The following is a 23,116-nucleotide window of genomic DNA, read 5'->3' on the forward strand; positions in this document are numbered from 1 at the left end:
AAAAGCAAAGTCAATGGGGAAACCAGATTCACTTAACAAAAATTGTAAATGTGAACAATCCTGTTACTACCTAAATAACTTCAGTGATTCACTGTGGCAAGAAAGGCCGTAAAATGGGGCAAAGTTCAATTAACAACTGTCTCACTTAGCAACAAAAATTTTGGGCTCAACTGTGGTCATAAGTCAAAGACTACCTGTATTTAATTGCTTGCCTGATCTAGAGAAAATCATTTTTATATACATCCTTTTTTACATGATATGCTCCCCTAGAGACCTGATGTATTTACCATTTTCTCACCATGTCCGTTACCCTCTGTGTTTTTCTCTCTCTTCTCAGGTGTTCTGTGTCTCAGATCTGAATTCTGTCCCATCCGCCTTTGTACTAACAGTCTCTGAGGCTCCTGGTTTACCCATCATGCATCTTTTTTTTTCTTTTACTTCTCTATTTCACCAAAAAAAAAAAAACCACACGTCTTCCTAAACCTACAATCTTCCTACAGGCAATCTTCTTAATTTACCCTCTTGAACTTGACATTGCTACTCCAATTTAATTCTTCCTTTTGAAGGACTTTTGCCCCATTAGTGAAAGTGCATGGAGGTTCTGTATTTGGACTCTTTCTTGCCTGAAAAATTCATGTTGTTTGCTTTTGTATATGAAGACTCTGCCAAGTCTCTGCTTTTACTGGCGAGCCACTTGCTGTAGCCTTGAAGCTTCCACCCTGCTCCAGAAGAGTGCTGACAATCTTTGGTTCCTACGTTACAACAGATATCCCACCCGCCAAAATGAGGATAATTTTTGGCGCGTTTTTGGAGAAGCTTTGGAGGACTTGGAAACTTGCGGCCAATCGGAACTTTTGAGGGAGATTGAGGTAATTGAATCTTCGAATGCGGTCATGCCTAGCACTGCTATCCCTGCTGGGCCTACCACGTTTTCCCCTTTATGCCTGTGAGTGTGTCTCAACCGATGGTGTAGAGAATAGAGAGCAAAGGCAGGGCCAACAACTTCTACTACCTTTACAGGTACAGTAATTTACAGCTGTTCATGTAAGGACTGTTCAAAATTACAACAGCACTGGGGAAAAAAACAAATTACGACCGTTTTTCCCACTTATGGCCATTGCAGCATCCCCATAGTCATGTGATCAAAATTCAGACACTTGGCAATTGACTCAGATTTATGATGGTTGCTGTATCCTGGGGTCGTGTGATCACCTTCTGTGACCTTCTGATAAGCAAGCTCAGTGGGGAAGCCCAATTCACTTAACGAAAATTGTAAATGTGAACAATCCTGTTACTACCTAAATAACTTCAGTGATTCACTGTGGCAAGAAAGGCCGTAAAATGGGGCAAAGTTCAATTAACAACTGTCTCACTTAGCAACAAAAATTTTGGGCTCAACTGTGGTCATAAGTCAAAGACTACCTGTATTTAATTGCTTGCCTGATCTAGAGAAAATCATTTTTATATACATCCTTTTTTACATGATATGCTCCCCTAGAGACCTGATGTATTTACCATTTTCTCACCATGTCCGTTACCCTCTGTGTTTTTCTCTCTCTTCTCAGGTGTTCTGTGTCTCAGATCTGAATTCTGTCCCATCCGCCTTTGTACTAACAGTCTCTGAGGCTCCTGGTTTACCCATCATGCATCTTTTTTTTTTTGAAAAGGGATGGATAACAATAAGCACAGCTCTTCCTGCTCTACCAGAATATACTTCTCACCATAGTTTTGAGTTGTAAACTGTTGGAAATGAAAATATTGAACAATGAACATAAGAATTGAAACCTATGTGGTTTTTATATACAGGCCCTGCTCAGCCTTCTGTATGAAGTCATGCTAATTACAGGTAGTCCTCGGCTTACAACAGTTCATTTAGTGACATTTGAGATTACAACGGCATTGAAAAAAACTTTTCACATCTATGACCATTGCACCATCCCCATGGTCACGTGATCAAAAGTCAACCATTTGGCAACGGGCTCATATTTATGATGGTTCCAGTGTCCCGGGGTCATGTGATCAAAATTCAGACACTTGGCAATTGACTCAGATTTATGATGGTTCCAGTGTCCCGGGTCATGTGATCAAAATTCAGACACTTGGCAATTGACTCAGATTTATGATGGTTCCAGTGTCCCGGGTCATGTGATCAAAATTCAGACACTTGGCAATTGACTCAGATTTATGATGGTTCCAGTGTCCCGGGGTCATGTGATCAAAATTCAGACACTTGGCAATTGACTCAGATTTATGATGGTTCCAGTGTCCCGGGTCATGTGATCAAAATTCAGACACTTGGCAATTGACTCAGATTTATGATGGTTCCAGTGTCCCGGGTCATGTGATCAAAATTCAGACACTTGGCAATTGACTCAGATTTATGATGGTTCCAGTGTCCCGGGTCATGTGATCCCTTTGGCGATCTTCTGAAAAGCAAAGTCAATGGGGAAACCAGATTCACTTAACGAAAATTGTAAATGTGAACAATCCTGTTACTACCTAAATAACTTCAGTGATTCACTGTGGCAAGAAAGGCCGTAAAATGGGGCAAAGTTCAATTAACAACTGTCTCACTTAGCAACAAAAATTTTGGGCTCAACTGTGGTCATAAGTCAAAGACTACCTGTATTTAATTGCTTGCCTGATCTAGAGAAAATCATTTTTATATACATCCTTTTTTACATGATATGCTCCCCTAGAGACCTGATGTATTTACCATTTTCTCACCATGTCCGTTACCCTCTGTGTTTTTCTCTCTCTTCTCAGGTGTTCTGTGTCTCAGATCTGAATTCTGTCCCATCCGCCTTTGTACTAACAGTCTCTGAGGCTCCTGGTTTACCCATCATGCATCTTTTTTTTTTTGAAGAGGGATGGATAACAATAAGCACAGCTCTTCCTCCAGGTATTGATTTGCTGATTGATTTACTTTATGCACCACTTGCCATAGAAGCATAGAAGATTGGGGCCAAACGCCCTCCAGCCCAATGAAACTGCAGTTCGGGATCTGCATCACTGCATTTCTTATCTGTACATTTGGTTTTGTGTTGCTTGTGTGAGATCACAGTTATATTTAACTCAAGGTGGACTTAACATTTGTAACAGCTCTGAAGATTTATCCGTATTGTCAGTTTCCCATATTTTAGTACTTACAATGCTATATTTATTATCACTTGAACACTTCAGTGAACCGGTTTTCAAATGAATCCCTCTTTGCAAATGACTAACTACAGTCCAGCATGATAAGTAACAGAAACAAAGAACCTTAGAAACATTTTTTTTAAAAAATGCTTGTGTAAACTAGAAACATCAGACACCAGCACTAATCCATCACTTTGTAAAAAGCAAGCAGGTTGGCAATGTTGTAATTTCCTACCCTTCCTGTTAATGCTACCATCTCAAGGATTCCATGTAGGACTAAGAAAAAATGCCCCATAGAGCAGGGGTCATCAGCATTTCGGACCTCAGGGATCACTAAATTCATAATTTTAAATCCTTCGGACCACTGTAGGAAGTTAAAACCCACCATTCTCCTAGAAAATGAAATATTTTAGGAAATATTAAAAGGGTAGAATATTTCCCCTAAAAGGGAGGCAGAAACTCAGCCCCCCCCCATCTTTGTTAATGGGCCATTAAGGCCTGGGCCAGTCTATTCTACATAACAAAGATCTACCTCCTTTAGGCAGAGTCATTTAATTGCCCTTCATTGCATCACCCAGAAAGATTCAACCAAACTTAACACAGAGACAACCTAAAGAGCTAGTTTGGACCTCTGACAGCAACCAATCAGGATACTCTTCCTATGAAGTACAAAGCCAGAGAGGGTATAAAACATAGGGACTCTCAGCATCTCTTCCCTTTTTGCTCAGGATCTCAAGCCATGTGATCCTGTTCATCAATAAACCTTCTTTCCAAGCAACTTCCATGAATCCAATGTCTTTTTCCCCAGTTGGGACTGAACCCAGATGGACATTTCTTCCCACCGCTAATATGATTTTTTAAAAAAAAGATAAATAGTATTTAGTGCAATATAAAAAAAGCAAATTTTCTGCTCACAGACTACCAGTGGTCCATGGACCACCAATTGGTGACCACTGCCATAGAATGTCTGCCTGCTGTCTGTGGGTTTCACAGAGAGAAATCTCTTAATGGTAATTGTGAAGGATTGCCCTGGATATTTTCATGGCATTAAAGGAGCTGACAATAGCAAGAGAATTCCAGGAGACTGTGCTAAGCCTTCTTTCTTTCCACATCAAGATACAAGGGCAGTTGCACCTAGGAACCAATGCCATAAAGTTTAGGGGGCAACAGTGTGATGACCCAGGGCACGGCACAGAGATAACACAAACAGCTGGCAATTCAAACTGCCCTTTTATTGCTCCAAAGCTCTCCAAATGCTTCCACATTTCTGGCAAGTCCCAGAGCAGAGTAAGAACAAACCCCCACACAAACCTCAAGCAGCCTCTGGCTGCAATTAGTCCAGCCCATTTTTGTCTGCACCAAGGCTACATGGCAATAAATCCCAAATGTATTTGACAAAACAAGAGCCAAGCAAGGAGTTCAGGGAGCAGAAGATTCAGATAATTAGTCCAGAATGCCAACAAGGAATGCAGCATTGTTCCTGACAAATGCCCCTCCCACAGTGTCTCCTTAAGTTTCATTCCCCAGGTGTGCCTGGTGAAGCTGGGTGGGGCACTCTCCTCGCGCGTGACCTGCTCCATCTGCACTGATCACTCCTTCTCTGCACTCTTTGAGCTCTTGTGTCATGAGGGGGTGGTTCTGGCTCCTCGTCTGAGCTCTGTCTCTCCTCCCTGCCTACAAGCCTTACTAATTCCGAACAGCCTTGCCTGGACTGACTCTGCCCTTCCACAGTTTCCTCCAAGGCCAACGGAGCTGCCCTCTCATTCGCTGTCAGTTCTTGTTCAGCTCATCTTCTGCCCCAGATTAAGACTCCCAACGGGGACATGATAAACAGTTAGATACGAGATGCAAAAAATAAGCAACAAAATGTTTGGTTTATTTCTGCAGTTTTAATAATAAATCCCCACTCAGATACAGAAACATACTTACCATCCCATAACGAGGCTGCCAGGCTTTGATGTGGAGTCAAGGAAGATGGTATGCAGCAGGTAGACAACCTGGATCAGAAGTCTTCTGGTGAAGTCCTTGACTCCATTCTCCCTGCTGTTACTTCCTTCAGCATTTCATACTTTATTCATGAGCGTTGTCTCTGAGTACATGCTTCCTTTTTTCAATTGAATTTGCCGTTCCGTTATTTTCAGACATGTACTCATCTAAACCACTTCCTGTTACTTGTTGACCTTAGAATAACTGGTTTTCTGTTATTGCTAAGCAGTTCTTGTCTACCTCATAATGAAACAGAGTTCACTATGACTTTCCTTTGATTCTTTCCTTAGGCTTTTTTAAATTATTATTATTATTATAATAAGTAGTGAATGTGGGAAGAAGACACGATTTAGGGCACAAGTGGACTGCTGGCCAGTTGACTGAAGCTGATTACAGGGAAAGCTACAGATCAGACCAGCAGGTGGACTCACCTGTGGTCCATAGACCACAGATCAAGGGCCACAGATATAAAGAAAGCAACAAACTGTCAGATAGGTTGTAGAACATAGATTATATACCACAAAATTCAGAATAACTTTTTATAAGTTTGGTAATCAAGCTGCTTGATATGCCTTTCATAACATTGCTCAGGCAAAATCTGGATTTGCTATCCTTTTTCAACTTTCTAAGTCCAAGGACAGCTACTTTACACACAAGGCAAAATAACTTGGAACGCTGCAACAACACTCTGTGTCTTCAAATACTCTGCCGGATGTGTGTCCCAGTGGACATTTCTCATAACCACAGAAGCCCGCAGATACATGACAAAGCTTAGATAGAAATTGCCATTCAGTAGCAAACACATCTGAAGCGTATTGATCATTGTGTCATACAATGTCTCGGAATATCTTTGTTTGCCAGTGTTTACTTCCCTCTCTTGAAGGAGAAAATGATAGGTATATGTAACTGTTGGCAAAGTGTGAGATTACCTTAGCAGAGCTCTGGGTATTTGTTGGAGAAAGACAGAATTTAACATCTGCAGTTCTGAAAGTTTTCATTTTCATATCAACATGAAATTCAGAAGACTCCCTTTTTTCTTGCAATGCCAATAAAGGAGAATATTTGTAGCTCAGGGTTGAAATGAGAGGTCCTTGGTGCTCTCTGAGCTTGCTTGTTTTCTTGCAGATGTTTCATTACCCTAACTAGGTAACATCATCAGTGTTAGTAAGGAGTGTTGTTTGCTGTCAGTTTATATTCTGGTGTCTTGTCTGTGTGTGTGGGAGTGGGGGGGGCAGTTTTAGAGATTCTTTGATTGGGCTGTTTACTGTTTTTCTTGCAATGGCTGTTCCCATTCTAGTGTTTTTCTTCGTTTGTTTTTGTCCCCTATAGGCATCCATCATGGCTGGCAGTGTACATAATCTGAGCCTTGATGGGGGCAAACTGCCCAGGAACTCTGTGAACCAGTCAGGACTGAGCCCAGCAAAGAAAAGCAACCCTAAGAGCTCAGGTGAAGTGGAGGACAACAACAATGTGACCCCTACTAAAAATGACAAGAATTTGGAGATAAAGACAATAAAGGATGAGATTCAAGAAATCATGTCTCCGACTCCTCTTGAGCTGCATAAGGTGTGTGTGCTTGCTTGCATACGTGCATGCTGAATAATGGTTTCATAGTAAGTTTGGCATCTGTGGGATAATCTCTCATGACCCTTGTATTTTATTTTGCTTTAAAAAAAACAGTTAAAGAAAATACAGTGGTTGCTTCACTGACTTCTTCACTGTGTTTGAGCACCAAATAGTAGGAAGTGGAGCATTGAACCCATAGCATCAAGTGTCCTCCTATGAGGATTCAGCCTCTCCTCTTAATTCCTTAGAACAATGCTGACTTAGATTAAAAGAGTTGGAAGGGACCTTAGAGCAGGGGTGAAATGCTCCCAGTTCGGACCAAATCAGTCGATCCGGTAGCAATGGCGGCGGGTGGTTCGGAGAACCGGTAGCAAAAATCCCTGCACCCCCCCATGCCCAGCTGACCATGCGATCATCAGAGCCTTTTTTTTTAACTTTTAAAAGCATTTTCTTAACAACCTCTTCGGCTGAAGAGGTTGTACAAAAAGGCTTTTAAAGAGTTAAATCAAGGCTGTGACGATCCCAGTGAGACTTTTTTAAAGGTAAAAAAGCTGAAGCCTGCTAAGCAAAAAAATGGGGGGTGTAGGCAAAAAATGGAGGGTGGGGGATTCGAGAGAGAGAGAAAAAGAGAGAGGGGTGAAGGAAGGAAGGAAGGAAGGAAGGAAGGAAGGAAGGAAGGAAGGAAGGAAGGAAGGAAGGAAGGAAGGAAGGAAGGAGGGAAGGAAGGAAGGAAGGAAGGAAGGAAGGAAGGAAGGAAGGAAGGAAGGAAGGAAGGAAGGAAGGAAGGAAGGACTACAAACCTGGCACTAGATGCAGCTTCAGAAGATAATCCAGGGCTGGAAGGGACCTGGAGGTCATCTAGTCCAAACCTTCTCCAGCAGGACATTGTTAGTGGGTTTCTGTCTTTTGATCCCCCAGTCACATAGCCATGCCCACCCAGTCACATGACCCCACCACCAAGCCATGCCCACCAAGCCATGCCCACAGAATTGGTAGGAAAAAAAATTAGATTTCACCACTGCCTTATAGGTCATCTAGTCCAACCCCCCACTCAAGCAGGAGACCTTACACCATTTCTGACAAATGGCAGACTTAGATAACAGCTCAATGATAAGTGCTTAAGGTTAATCCCTCCATCTCCAGAGATGCTGTGTAAAACCATAAAAAGTCATTACTGACCAAGTATAAGGCAGTCTCCAGTGAGAAGAGAAGCAGCTTTTAGGTGCCCCTAGTATCAAAAGAATGGAGTTCCCCACATGCCTGGCATAAGAATGTTTAAATGTCTGTGGAGGTTCTCAATCATCCGGGTCATGGTTGTCCCAAAGGTCCTTTTTCAAAAGGCAACTGGACTTTGTTTTTCCTTGAAGACGTTTCGCTTCTCATCCAAAAAGCTTCTTCGTTTCTTCTCTCAGATAGAGTGCTAATGACTAGATGACTGCAAGGAATATAAATCCTTCCATTCTCCACCATTCAGACAGAACTGAAGAAGCTTTTTGGGTGAGAAGCGAAACATCTTAAAGGAAAAACAAAGTCCAGTTGCCTTTTGAAAAAGCAAGGGAATGAGACGAAAGAATGTCTACTATGTTTTTCATAACTGTCCAAATATCATTTTATTGCTGGCAGCCAGAGACTGGGGAAAGATTCCTATACTGGACCCACAACGATGTTTTCCTTTTCTGGTGTTTATCATTCTAAAAAACTGAAGGCTCAAAATACAAATTATGTGGTTATCAGAGATATCTAATGACATGTAAACCATTAGCCTCTTGCATGGGAATATTTATCCTGGCGCCAGCCTTTCCCACAAGACTTTTGGTTACTGGAAATACTTCAAGATTTAGTTAAAAAGCAAGCGCTCTATTTACATAGTCTAGGGTTCATTTGAGAGCAAGCTGAGGCAATCTGTTTAAACTGGATTCCCTTTCTTACTTGCTTTTTTGTCTTACTTCTCAAAACTAAAACTAACCATACTCTGTATAACAAGCAATTTGTGGTATTTTATTATTAAGAACAGTTATCCTAATTCCCCCATCTTTGCTTTTATTTTATTACCTCAGTGAATATGTCTCGATGGGCCTTCCAAGATATGAAATTTGCCTTATACCACTTTTACAGACCTCTTGGTTCTCCGTTTGTTTTTCTCAGGGTAAAAACCCAGCAGGAGTCATGATATTGTATTGAGAAATTAAGAAATTCAATAAAATATGGGTGGTTTTATTTACAGTAAATGTGGAGACTAATTCTGGCATTTTGTTTAGGATCATCAAGTTAAAAGTGTCCAGTTAGGTCCTTGAGTCAAAGCTCCTTGCTCAACTCAAAGCATCCACAACAAGAGGCTGCTCAACCTCCACTTACAAACATTAAGTGGATAGGGGGCCACTGGGTTTTTAATTCTACCATCACATTGTTACTATTTTTACCCCTAATATTCTGTTAGATATTATCTTCCTATAGCTTGGATCTATTATCCAAGTCTCAATTTTGTTGTGTTCTTCTTTCAGATCTTTAAATACTATCATATTTCTCCTAGTTGGATAAACATTCCCCAATTCCTTCACTCTTTCTTCAAAGAATGTTATTCTTAGCCCTCTGATCATCTTCACTGACCTTCTATAAACTAACAGTTTCTCTGAATCCTTCTTAAAAGCTGGGCCCAGGAGAAGACATTGTTGGAGGTTAGATTGAACTAAAGGAAGAAAAAGTGGAGCAATTCTCACAAATTGAAAATTGAACTTCTGTAACGTTAAAAATTGAATTTCTCTTCTTGTCAGCCACATCACACTGCTGCTATTTATTCCATTTTCAATCAACCATTATTCCGATATTTTATTAATGAGTTGTTATCAAGCTAGATATTCTCCATCCTATTACTTATGCATTTGATTTCTCTTTAGAGTAATGAATGCTGCATTTTTTCTCTAATTTCATTCTGTTAGTTTTAGCTTCTTCTCTAGCATCAAGTTTGCTCTTGTGCTTTTTCCTATCTTCTAAGATATTAGCTATCCTACCAATTTGGTGTCATTTGGTAATTTGATAATAAGCATTCCTTAAGCATCCCCTCTATCTCTTCAACAATCCATTCAGAAAAAATGAAATAAAATACAATAAAATAAAATTCATATTCACACCCACCTACCTCCCTACATAGTACAAGGCCTAGGAATGAATCCCATTTGACATCAATTTGATGAGGAACACTTAATGAATTTTTGAGTCAAGTGTCAAAAGTTAATCACCATATACTTAAAAGCCACTGTCCAGTCCATCTAACCCACACTTAGCTAGTTTGCTAATAAAAATGTAATGGATTACTTTTTCAAATGCTCTGCAAAAACTGCTACAAAGTACATTTACATCATTTCCTCAATATATTTAGAAAGGTAATTGATGATATATATATAAAAGTTTTATTTTACAATCATATCAAATAATTCATCCAATGTACAGTTATATACAATTAGTCGGGCTTGCCCAGTCACCACCACCCTTTTTAACACTCTTCCCTCTTCTACCTTCTTTTACTTTCCAAACCTTCTCCAGCAGGACATTGTTAGTGGGTTTCTGTCTTTGATCCCCAGTCACATAGCCATGCCCACAGAATTGGTAGGAAAAAATTAGATTTCACCACTGCCTTATAGGTCATCTAGTCCAAACCTTCTCCAGCAGGACATTGTTAGTGGGTTTCTGTCTTTTGATCCCCAGTCACATAGCCATGCCCACAGAATTGGTAGGAAAAAATTAGATTTCACCACTGCCTTATAGGTCATCTAGTCCAAACCTTCTCCAGCAGGACATTGTTAGTGGGTTTCTGTCTTTTGATCCCCAGTCACATAGCCATGCCCACAGAATTGGTAGGAAAAAATTAGATTTCACCACTGCCTTATAGGTCATCTAGTCCAACCCCCACTCAAGCAGGAGACCTTACACCATTTCTGACAAATGGCAGACTTAGATAACAGCTCAATGATAAGTGCTTAAGGTTAATCCTCCATCTCCAGAGATGCTGTGTAAAACCATAAAAAGTCATTACTGACCAAGTATAAGGCAGTCTCCAGTGAGAAGAGAAGCAGCTTTTAGGTGCCCCTAGTATCAAAAGAATGGAGTTCCCCACATGCCTGGCATAAGAATGTTTAAATGTCTGTGGAGGTTCTCAATCATCCAGGTCATGGTTGTCCCAAAGGTCCTTTTTCAAAAGGCAACTGGACTTTGTTTTCCTTTTCTGGTGTTTATCATTCTAAAAAACTGAAGGCTCAAAATACAAATTATGTGGTTATCAGAGATATCTAATGACATGTAAACCATTAGCCTCTTGCATGGGAATATTTATCCTGGCGCCAGCCTTTCCCACAAGACTTTTGGTTACTGGAAATACTTCAAGATTTAGTTAAAAAGCAAGCGCTCTATTTACATAGTCTAGGGTTCATTTGAGAGCAAGCTGAGGCAATCTGTTTAAACTGGATTCCCTTTCTTACTTGCTTTTTTGTCTTACTTCTCAAAACTAAAACTAACCATACTCTGTATAACAAGCAATTTGTGGTATTTTATTATTAAGAACAGTTATCCTAATTCCCCATCTTTGCTTTTATTTTATCAATTTGATAAGCCACATCTGCTGGACGAGCTGCTAATATCTCAGCAAATACTTCAGAAAAAATTTCCCTTAAATTCTCTTCCTTATTTTCTTTCAAACCTCGAATTCTAAGAGCAAATTCCATATTTCTATATTGTATCAAAACTATTTCATCCTGTGTTTTTCCATTTTACTTTGAAATTCATCCATTTTATTTTCTAATTTTAAATTATGTTGCTTAATTTCTTCAACCTCCTCTTCCAATAAAATCACATTCGTTGCCAAACTTCGTACTGCCATTACAAATCCTTCTTTAACTTCTTTATTTCCCACTTGAATTTCTGATATCTGCTCTTTCATTTCAGACATCTCATCAGTTATTACTTTAAATTTTTCTTCTATAAAGCCTTTTAAGTTCTCTTGTAACGCCTCTAAATTCAATGTTCTAGTCTCTTCTGTATGAGCTGGAGGCAACAGCTGATAAAGTTCCAGAGCTCTTTGTTACAGTAGACTTTAATTGTTTGGCTGCCATCTTCTATAAAATTATTTATTTATTTATTTCCAACTTAATATTCACTTTAAATCTTCTTAACTTCTGAGAAACACAGTCTTTTAAAGCAGTATTTAAAAAATCTCCCTAGATTCTATCAGCAGGCAGCAAAGAGTTAAAGCAGCAAGTAACATGCAAATTACCAACTGCAGAGGCACACGCTGAAAGTATCACTTTCGCTTTCCACTCGTTAACTTGTTAACAATTCGCCTCCATTTTCTTGCTGTTTTCAAGCTTGTTACAAAGTATCGGGGAATCGGCTTGGCTACTTGCTTAAAGTTCTCCCACTTTCGTTCTGTCCGGTATAATCCTTTATTGTCCAAAATAAATCTCGGCGTTTGGTCGTGGTGATTGGTTCCGCCAAAGCAGAAGAATCCTCGGATCTGGAGCACTTCGGGTTACTGGAGGGAACTTAACCCTTCAAACCCCTTTTTTCTCAGGGGCTTTAGGGAAATTCAACCTCTGCCCTCAGCTCACCCCTTCTCCTTCTCCCGAAGAGGGGGTTTTCCGAACCGCTGGGCAGCAGATTTAAGCTGTCCTAGCGATTCCACATAATCCAGAGGTTGGTGATCGTAAAGATCACCGCCATCACCTACGTTGCCAAACCGGAAGCCTGTCGTTGTATCTAAATTTCTGATTGCTTCTTTATTTTTTCCATAGCCAAATGCTCTTTTTAACTTTGGGATGAATTGTTTTTGGGCTGAAATTCCCGATATGTATCACTTGGGGGTACATTGTGGCTGGTAAAAGGGGATCATATGAAGAGGACAGGCCATTCCAATGCACAGAGAAAGATCATCTGATGGTATCTTATCAAGGTTCCTTCCCCATTCTTGAAACTTGAACACGGCATAGCTAATGATACCAATTTTGACACCAAAGGATTGTCCACTTTTCAGTTTTTAAGGAACAAAGAGCACTTTTGGAATTTGGAACACACCAGAAGGCCTGTCCCTAAGTAGCTTGACCATTAACATGGCTCTCACATTGGGAGCCATTTACCAAATAAGACGAACTGGTGAGGATGTTCTTTACTCCAACTCTTATCTTTCTCCCCCCCTCAGAGGTGTCTTCTGCTTTTTTCCAGCTCAATTTGTCTTTTGAGATAAAACGCAGCACAAATACTGTAACGCACTGGGTTGTGGTGAACAACCACCTTCTTTTAAAAGAATAAATCTGAACGCATATGGAACCAAAGGAATTCTTAGAATAATTATGATACTAATACTTTGTTTTGAAATATATCAACCTCCCATTAACAAAAATAAATAAGGGATCTAACGAATGTTAAAAGGTGAGTGGATAAGGAAATGATTGGTGTCCAGAGCATATTGGAGACCTCAGCATTGAGGATAATTAGTGATAAAAGAGTCAAAGATGATGCACTCTTAATGACCCAAAGCCAATCGCAGACTTTGCATCTTTCAGACTGACTTGTGTAGTTACTGCATGATGCAGTTTTGAAATACCTGCAATAAGCGGATGGGGTTGTATGGCTGAATGCCTAGTCAGCAAAGCTTTCAAGGATAATACTGAGTAGTTGTGAAATGCTCAAGCTAAGTAAATACAGGAGTTTATATTACTTTTATATACCTTTATTATTTTTATTGACATGTAGATGACTGAGGTTCCTGCACATAAGTGTCTTCTATCCATCAAGGAAACATGGTTTCTATTAGCTTCATGATTGTTCTAAATAAAGCAGTGTCACATTTCTGGAGTGGGATAAAAGTTGTATTATCTGAGTTCATGGTCAAATCTATGGGTGATTCAATTAAAAATTAAAAATGCTCCTGCAATATAGCAAGTTTACAGGCCTTATTTACCCATAGTCTGATTTCCTTTGAAGGAAAAGAAAGCAGCAAACCTTGGTAAGGCATCTCGCACCTCTATTTTTTTTAATAAGCTGATTCATTTTGAGAAAGAGTAAGTTATCCCATGGAGTAAGGTTTTGAATTCAAGTCTTCAAAGTTTGAAAAATAAGCTAGAGTGGTACTATGGACACTGCATGTTGCCCATGTTGTTGAATGTCTACAGAGATTCTCAGTCATCCAGGTTGTGATTGTCCCTTAGGTGTTTTTGCAAAAGGCAACTGGACTTTGTTTTTCCTTTTTTAAAAACTGAAGACACTTATGAGAACTGAAGAAGCTTCTTGGACAAAAGGTGAAACATCTTCAAAGAAAAACAAAGTCCAATTGCCTTTTGAAAAAGCACCTTTGGGACAACGAAGTTGGATATTTTATAATGTCCCTCTCCCTCTTGTCTAATCTCCATTTTGTACACCCAGCGTCATTTTTACCATCATCCCAATTAAAGTTGCCTTTTCCTATAGATGACAATTTACAAGGATCCTGAAACTGAAGACTTTGGGTTCAGTGTCTCTGACGGCTTGCTAGAAAAGGGTGTCTATGTGAATATGATCCGTCCAGGTGGGCCAGCTGACCAGTGTGGACTCAAGCCTTACGACAGAGTCCTCCAGGTAATCAATCACAAGGGATGGGGGAAGAAAAATGATTTCTTAAAGAGTTGTTAGATGGGTATGCTCATCTAAAAGTCATTGACTACCTGTGATTATTGAGATATCCCACCTGAAACATGCTTACCTTCCCTCTTTCTTCACATTGTTTAATTTCACCCACAGTAAGGCAGCTGTGTTTGTGTCACTTATTTAAAATTATGTCTGTGTTCTTAAATCTGGCCTTCTGTAGAGATTCTCAGTCATCCAGATCATGGTTGTTCCAAAGGTGCTTTTTCCGGAGGCAACTGGACTTTCCTGTTTTTTTTTGTTTTGAAGACATTTTACTTCTCATCCAAGAACATCTTCAGCTTCTTCAGAGTTGAAGAAGCTTCTTGGATCAGAAGCAAAATGACTTCAAAAGAAAAAAAAGAACATCCACTCCAGTTGCCTTCTGAAAAAGCACCTTTGGGGACAAATCTGGCCTTCAATTCTAGAACACTAGCATTCAGCTCAATTTTTGGTCCATAATTCTGTCCCTTCTCCACCATCCCATCATCATGCTGAGAAAAACCACTTAGTTATTTTTAATTACTTTTTTGCTCGTCATTGTCTTCTCCATCATTCCTCCCAAAGGAGCCCAGTGCAATAAACAAAAAGAAAGAACAAGCAATCTTCAATAAAGGCAATTAGATAAACAAGCAACCATAAAAGCAAACGGAAATGGCAGTAGGCAATAAAAACATTCCAATTAAAACAAAATTCATGTTAAAAAGCAACAAATCTCTGTGATTTGTCTGGGGGATGGAAGGTTGGAAGGACAGATGGCTTTCCCTTGGGCACAGAAGAAATTAAAAAACAGCTGGTGAAGGGAGTAGCGAAACAAGGTCATGATTGTAGCTAATTTCTTTTCCCCTCTGCCTTAGCCCCAAAGAAAAGTTTTCCCTCACCTGGTTGTTTATCACAGGAAGGAATTTGTTTTTAAACCAGCAAGAAGGGGAAAACATATAAAGGGAGCAGCCAGCTTGCTTTTCTACACTTCTTGATTGTCTCAGAAATGAGTTACTGGTAGTCCTCGACTTATGATCACAATTGAACCCAAAATTTATGTTGCTGAGACAATTGTTAAGTGGGTTTTGCCCCATTTTATGACCTTTCTTGCCACAGTTGTTAAACGAATCATTGCAGTTGTTAATAGCAATAGCACTTAGATTTATACACCACTCTCTAAGTGGGCTACAGACAGGGGTGGGCTGCTGGAGGTTCGCAGGGGTTCGGGAGAACCTCTAGCTAAGATTCTGTGCAGTTTGGAGAACCCCCAAATCCCACTCCTGGCTGGACCCACCCACCCTGCCCCTCCCCTCCCCTCCCCTCCCCTCCCAGGAGTCCCATTTTGGATGCAGGTAAGTGCAGGATGCGCATGGAGGTTCAGGGAGGGTGAAAAACAGGCCTACCAGCAGTTCAGGAAGGCCAGAAACGGACCGGAAATGGGTCCATTTCCAGCCTCCAGAGGGCCTTCGGACCCTGGGCAGGACGTTTTCACCTTCCTGGAGGCTCAGAGAAAGCTTCCAGAGGCCGGGGAGGGCAAACCCCCCACCATGCTGCAGGAAGCCGACTAGGTCACGCCCACCATGGCCACGCCCACCAAGCAACCAGGCAGAGAAACCCTTGCTAAAATTTTTGAAGCCCATCCCTGGTTGCAGAATCATCATATTGCCCCTAACAATCTGGGTCCTCATTTTACTGACCATGGAAGGATAAAAGTCTGAGTCAATCTTGAGCTGGTGAGAATCAAACTGCTGGCAGTCGGCAGAGTTAGCCTGAAATACTGCACTCTAACCACTGTGCTACCATGGCTCTAGTAACCTGGTAGTTAAGTGAATCCGGTTTTCCCACTGCAAAAGGGGATCACGTGACCATGGGGATGCTGCATTGGTCGTAAGTGTGAAAACAGTCATAAGTCACTTATGTGCTATTGTATCTTTGAATGGGCACTAAATGAGCTGTTGTAAATCGAGGACTACCCTGATTCAAAACTTTTCTAGACAAGATGAAGGAGGCCAGTTAGCCTCTCTCCTTTCTCTGACATCTTTTCCCTACCTGCAGGGGAAAAACATCTCCCATTATTATTTATTTAGTCACTGGGAAGATAGGAAACCTTTTGTCCAGTACCCAGGAATTAAATTTTAAACTGGAAAGTATATTGATCTTCAGTCTGAGACCTAGTTCTTTAAAAGCCAGTTCTGTCAACCTCGTTTTCTTTAGAAATTTTTTATTATGAAACATTTAGTAGAAACAAAAAATGCCATTATTTTCCTTTCAGAAATATTAATGACAGGGAAAGCCTCTCCCATTAGATCCATTTTGCAGTCTTATCTGCCTATCCTTATATCCATAGTTACTCCACTGTTGCCCCTGAATCTAGGCCCAGGCCTGCTTCTTGCCAAAGGTAGTCTGGTTTTCAGTCTCCCAAGACTCTTTTCTCTTTTGTTGATGCTTTACAATCAAACACAGGAGTTCAGGAACCAAAATGGAATGTTAATAGCTGGCGAGCGCAACCCATGGGCCTCACATGCATACTGGGGGAAAAATTTCCAGGCCTGCTCTTGAAATTCACTTTTAGAGAGAATTTAGAATTTAGACGGAGATTCACTTTTAGAAACATCTCCCCCCCCCCAATCCAACTCTAATCACACTCCTTGCAGTGATGTCACAGCATAACTAGCTGCAATCCCACAGCCCTGAAAGGCCTGCCATTTTTTTAGAAGGGCATCTTCCTCAAGAATATTAGGCCACCCTAATGAAGGGCAGCCACCCGCTGGCATGATGGCCCAGAGGATCTTTCCCCAATCCTGCTTAGATATTCCAAAAAGGGAAGGCCTTTGGCATGCTGCCACCGGTGACCTCCCATCGACCAGTGTGCTCTCATAGAGAGGGTCTCCTCAGGGTGCCGTCGGCCAGACAATGTCGGCTGGCAAACCCCAGGGGGAGAGCCTTCTCTGTGGGGGCCCCAACCCTCTGGAACGAACTATCTCCAACGTTGCGCCAACTCTCTGACCTCCGAACCTTCCGGCGTGAGCTGAAGACTCTTTTATTTTATCAAGCAGGATTAGCCTAATAGTTTTTTAATAGTTTTAATCAGTTTTTAATGGGATTTAGCAAATTTTTAAAATTTCGGCCAATTTAAAATTAGTTTTTTAAAATTGTTCTTAACTTTTGTATTGTTGTTTTTTACTTGGCTGTAAACCGCCCTGAGTCCTTCGGGAGAAGGGCGGTATAAAAGTTGAAATAATAAATAAATAAATAAAATGCCAGCCTATTAGGATGAGTACATTTGTTTCTCAGCCATTCCTCCTAAAATATTGAAAGAGGCCGTTGGTACAGTTTTCCTGCTCTTGTGCTTCAGTTATTGCTGTGAGTTGCGTGTGGTTGTTGTTCCTGTAGCACTGCAAAAGTGTTACCACCACTATTAGTGATCATCCACATTATTCATGTCAGAATTGCCTTTTGTGGTGCCTGTCATAGAGAAAGTAAAAGGGAAAGAAAGCTCTCCAAGGCGAAAAGCTCAAAATGCTCAACATTTAAATAGTCCCCTTCTCTGTTGGGTTGCAAATGTACAGGTCAGCATTTCATAGCTGACAAGCTAATGTGGCCAGTATATTTTGGGAGTGAGGCTGCCTGATAAGGGATGTGATAGAATTCACATTTGACTCTGAACTCTTGTCTGGAGGTTAAGGGGACTGCCAGAATGCAACATTTCACAGCCTTATATATTTTCTCCCACAAGGAAATTGGTGTTTTCCTTCAGTTTTGAAATACAGCAGAGTATGATTTGGCTTGGGCTGGGTAATATAAGGGTAGTCCTTAACCTAACACCTTTAGCAATCTTTTAAAGCTGTGATAGAGCTGAAAAAAGTGACTTATAACAGTCCTTGCACTTATGACCATTGCAGCATCCCCAAGGTCATGCGATTGAATTTTGGGAGCTTGACAACCAACATGTATTTACAATGATTCCAATGTCCCAGGGTCACACGATCACCATTTGCGACCTTCCCAAGCGAAGTCAATGAGGGAAGCCAGATTTTCTTAACAACCACGTGATTCACGTAACAATCACAATGATTTGTTTAATGACTGTGGCAAAACAAAAAATGTAAAATCGAGTGCAACTTGCTTCACAACCACCTTGCTTAGCGATGGAAACTCCTGTCCCAATTGGGGTCATAAATCTGGGACTACCTGTACGTGACAGGCTACCTTGGCTGCCCGCAAGGTTATTTTGCAAAGAAGCAGTTGCTTCATTTTGTCCCCGTCTCTGCATATTTTCCTTCTTTTTCCTCTGATTTCACCATGGGTTTTCCATCCTTTCAGGTGAATTGCATCCGTACAAGGGACTTTGATTGCTCTCTGGCTGTTCCTCTGATATCTGAGGCAGGAAATAAGTTGGACCTTGTAATCAGTCGAAATCCCCTGGCTTTCATTGCCAATACTTGCCTACAGGAGCCAAGAAGCTTTCCAGACCAGCAGTCGGTTGGAGGGGAGGTGAAGACAAGCGCACAGACACTCTGAAGGACGGCTAGGTTTGGTGGTCTGCTCTTCTCAAGGTTCTGGGGGAGCAAAGGAATTAATGGGTGTCTGTTGTGTGGTGTGTGAGGGTTTTTTGTTTGGGTTGTTGTTCCATTTTCTTTTGCACTCGTGTTTATGCTTAATCTGCGTAATGTCAGTTGCTGTGAAGAGATGTTTCCTTTCCCCCAACCAATCACATTTTGAAGCCAGCACAGCTTGGCTTTGAAGGTTCAAGCTGAGATGGAGTGAACTATCAGGGATGGAGCCAGTTGCTGACAGCAACACCCAGAATAATTCACCCACAGGAGAACAACACCCTTACTCATCATATGAGTGTTTCCACTGCATGGGTAATAGAGCACAAGCTCTTCCCCAGTCTGTAAGGACTTGGATACATGGTGCTGTTTTTGTTTGTTTTGTTTAATCAAGTGAAGTTAATCTTAAAATGGATTCCCCTTTTTTTGTGAAAAACATCCCTAAGACACTCCTTGAGCCCCTTCTCCAGTTCCCCTGCACATTCTTACAGATCACTATCAGGCGCTCCTTTGACACTAAGTGCACATTCTACTTTTGGATTTAATTTAAAAGGTAACCTGTTCATCAAGAAGATAAAGCTCTGACAAATACCTTCCCCATAATTTATTCTTTGGGACATACCAGAAATATTTTTCACCTTCAAAATTCTTTATAATTTATTCTTTGGGTGATGGCAGAAATACGTTTCACCTTTAAAATATTGTCCACTTTAATTCCTTACTGAGTTTCTTACTCTCCATTACCATTTCTTGAAAGCACTTATTGTATAGCATTGCACAAGGAACATAAAGCCTCTTGGACTAGCTATTTATTTTTGAGCACAAACAGAGCCCTAAAATTGTTCCCAGATGTCCCCTCTGTACAAAGTTATGAGTGGGCAGCTGAACATAAGTCACTTGCATCAATGTCTTCTCCCCCTTAATGATCCGGGTGATGGTGGTGGAAGGAACTTTGGTTACTCCGTAGCATGAGACAGTGTCTCTTGATTGATATTGTACCTCCAAGTACATCCTCTGTGGATTGCACCAGTGCAATGTGTACGTTTGTTTAATCCCACGATGATGCTTGACACTTTGTTGTAACCTATCAGTAGCGGCATCCCTGTGTTTTTTCTACAATTACCTTCCCCCCCCCCCCTTCTATGACTTGTGAGCATGAAGCCTTTGTAAACCAGGACTTTGCATCAGCCTCCTGAGTCAAATCCTCTTGTAGCGCTGCTGTGTGTGATATTCACATTCTTTCAATTATCTGCCTACAATTAACAATTTCAAAAGAAGCCATGATTTTTTCATTTCAAAAGGATTTTTCATTTCAAAATGACAGGATTTGTCAGTCCACTCATGGGTTCTGGAACCACTCTTTTATTGTGATTATTTGAGTTGACCTTTACTTGGGAATTTAGTTCATTGAATGGGAAAACTGGCTCCTCTCTTCCTTTCTAATAGTTTTAATTTTGATATCTATTTTCTACTGTTTTGATTCATATTGAGATACCATGGTTTTGTCAAGATTAGAAACACCCGTTAGATGAGTCTATTGATCCAAGGTGGTTTCTGGTCTGAACCCAGCCCAAGCTGTGAGCATATATATCTTTTTTTGCTATTGCACAGCACTGCTCTCTCTCTTTGTGACTTTCTTATCAAGATGTGCATGAGTCTTATTGGGCTGTCTCTAGCTGTAGCCATTCTCTCTTCTCAAAGTATGCAATATTCCATACCATTGCTGCCATACTCTAGATAATGTGCCATAAAAGAAACAAAAAAATATTGATGGATGTGTGGAAAATGGGGGTTTTATATGCAATATTCTCATAATGGCAGAAGCTCCCTGTGGCTTCAATTAGGTTTTTAATGAAGACTTTTAATAAGGCTTTAAAAATGGTCCTTGTATCCCTTCCTATGCATTTTGAATGATATAAAAATGAAATGCATTAAATGTGTATTTTTATCCATATATTAGAGTGTATTCCTGTACAAAGTATTTTTATATGCTAATTTTCTTATGTATCTATGAAAGCACAATATTCAAAGAATATTTTAGTCCTGTTTTGGACCTATTTGTAAATCTGTGTATTTAAATGGTATTACAATTCCTTAGATTTTTTTTAAATTAAATAAAGCAAAATAAATTATAATGTATGTTTTCTTTAGAAAGTTAACTTATCATAATGACTGATCTGTAGGGTTTACATCTGTTTCCACAAAGGTAGCTCTATCTTTATGATCCTTATGAGAGCCAAAGGATTTATAATATAAACAAATGAAACAAGTAATATATCTTGTCTTACTGATAAGGCCTTTCCTCCAAGGAAGTATTTGTAAGATGGCAGTATTGGACATATTCTACATTCTGCTATTGACATTCTAGAAAAATTGTGCCTCTTGTGCCCAGCTTGATCACGGTGATGATTCTTACTTTGCTATGAGACTTTACATTTACAAATAACTATAGAAATGTGTTTATGAAATCACCAGAACTCAAGTTTGCTAGCCAACAAGCTTTGTCCATCTTGAAAGAGAGCCCTTAACTTTGTCCGATACAATTTTGATCTCCCTTGGAGAAGATGTCAAAATATTCCATATAAGAATGACCCTGGACTTTGTCCTTTCAAGGAAATTGAAACAGTATCACATGTCTTCTCGCAGTGCCCTTTTTTAAGAACACATAGCACAATGAATTAATAATTCCTCTTCTGAATCACAGTCATTCAAAAATCAGATGTGAACACTTTCTTACATTTAGGCAAGAAAAACAAAATGCACAGGTACCAGATATGTGGTACCTTGCTCAATAGCTGTGAGAGGGCTCTTGGAGTCCTAGTGGACAACCATTTAAATATGAGCCAGCAGTGTGCAACAGCTGCCAAAAAAGCCAACACAGTTCTAGGTTGCATAAACAGAGGGATAGAATCAAGATCACGTGAAGTGTTAATGCCATTTTATAATGCCTTGGTAAGGTCACACTTGGAATTCTGTATTCAGTTTTGGTCGCCACAATGTAAAAAAGATGTTGAGACTCTAGAAAGAGTGCAGAGAAGAGCAACAAAGATGATTAGGGACTGGAGGCTAAAATATATGAAGAACGGTTGCAGGAACTGGGTATGTCTAGTTTAATGAAAAGAAGGACTAGGGGAGACATAATAGCAGTGTTCCAGGGGTGGGTTGCTCCTGGTTCTTCCTGGTTCAGGTGAACCGATAGTGCAGTGGCGGGAGGCTCCACCCATCCACCAAAAGTGCCCTGCACTCGTACACTACTGATAGCAAACTGGTAGCACCGGGATTTGAATACCACCACTCCAGTGTTCCAATATCTCAAGGGTTGCCACAAAGAAGAGGGAGTCAAACTATTCTCCAAAGCACCTGAGGGTAGAACAAGAAGCAATGGGTGGAAACTAATCAAGGAGAGAAGCAACCTAGAACTAAGGAGAAATTTCCTGACAGTGAGAACAATTAATCAGTGGAATGACTTGCCTCCAGAAGTTGTGAATGCTCCAACACTGGAAATTTTAAAGAAAATGTTGGATAACCATTTGTCTAAAATGGTGTAGGGTTTCCTGCCGAAGCAAGGGGTTGGACTAGAAGACCTCCAAGGTTCCTTCCAACTCTGTTATTCTATTCTATTCTATTCTATTCTATTCTATTCTATTCTATTCTATTCTATTCTATTCTATTCTATTCTTTGCTCAATGTCAATTTTCACAAGTGCTGGTACGAGGTAGTTCATTAAAAATAGCTATTTATTTATTTACTTACCAGCTGTGCTATATCCTCTGTTGTAAATCAGACAGGTACAGCACAACATAATAAATTAGGTTAACACATAAAATACTGAATAAAGTTTGGAGAGAAAAAAGCCCACAAGAATGATTTGTTCACTTTATACATGAAAGATTTTTATTGTTTATTTGCAATGATTACAAACTCATCTTAGAAAAGCAAAATGACTTTAAAATATTGATACCCATTTCATTTATCTAAAAAGCAAAACGGATAAAACTGCAAAATACAAACATTTACTGTGTACATATACCAAAAAAACACCTAATTTTCAGGGCTGAATACAAGCCAAATTCTTACTCCTATATAAATATTCCTTTCTGGAACAATGATGACAGTTTTAAAATGTCTTTTTTAAAAAAATTATTCTAAAAATTATTTTTAAAAAGAGGATATGGTGTCCTCTTAATCCACATAGCTACTCATTAGTAATAAATGTGGATTTACAGAATTAAAAATGCACACCAACA

The 23,116-nt window shown here is 40.1% G+C and overlaps 1 protein-coding gene across 2 annotated transcripts in view; it reads left to right on the forward strand.

Annotated features, from left to right (window-relative positions):
- GRIP2 (glutamate receptor interacting protein 2) overlaps positions 1-22,627 on the forward strand; it is a 181,340-nt gene extending 158,713 nt beyond the window's left edge. For both annotated transcript variants that reach the window (XM_058166627.1, XM_058166628.1), the window contains exons 21-24: positions 767-869; positions 6,454-6,690; positions 14,143-14,289; positions 18,640-22,627. In XM_058166627.1, the coding sequence (XP_058022610.1) occupies positions 767-869; positions 6,454-6,690; positions 14,143-14,289; positions 18,640-18,837 (685 nt within the window). In that variant the 3' untranslated portion in view covers positions 18,838-22,627. The remainder of the gene's footprint in view (positions 1-766; positions 870-6,453; positions 6,691-14,142; positions 14,290-18,639) is intronic.
- The last annotated feature ends 489 nt before the right edge of the window (positions 22,628-23,116 follow it).

This window comes from Ahaetulla prasina, chromosome 2 (assembly GCF_028640845.1).
Source record: "Ahaetulla prasina isolate Xishuangbanna chromosome 2, ASM2864084v1, whole genome shotgun sequence".
Lineage (NCBI taxonomy): Eukaryota > Metazoa > Chordata > Lepidosauria > Squamata > Colubridae > Ahaetulla > Ahaetulla prasina.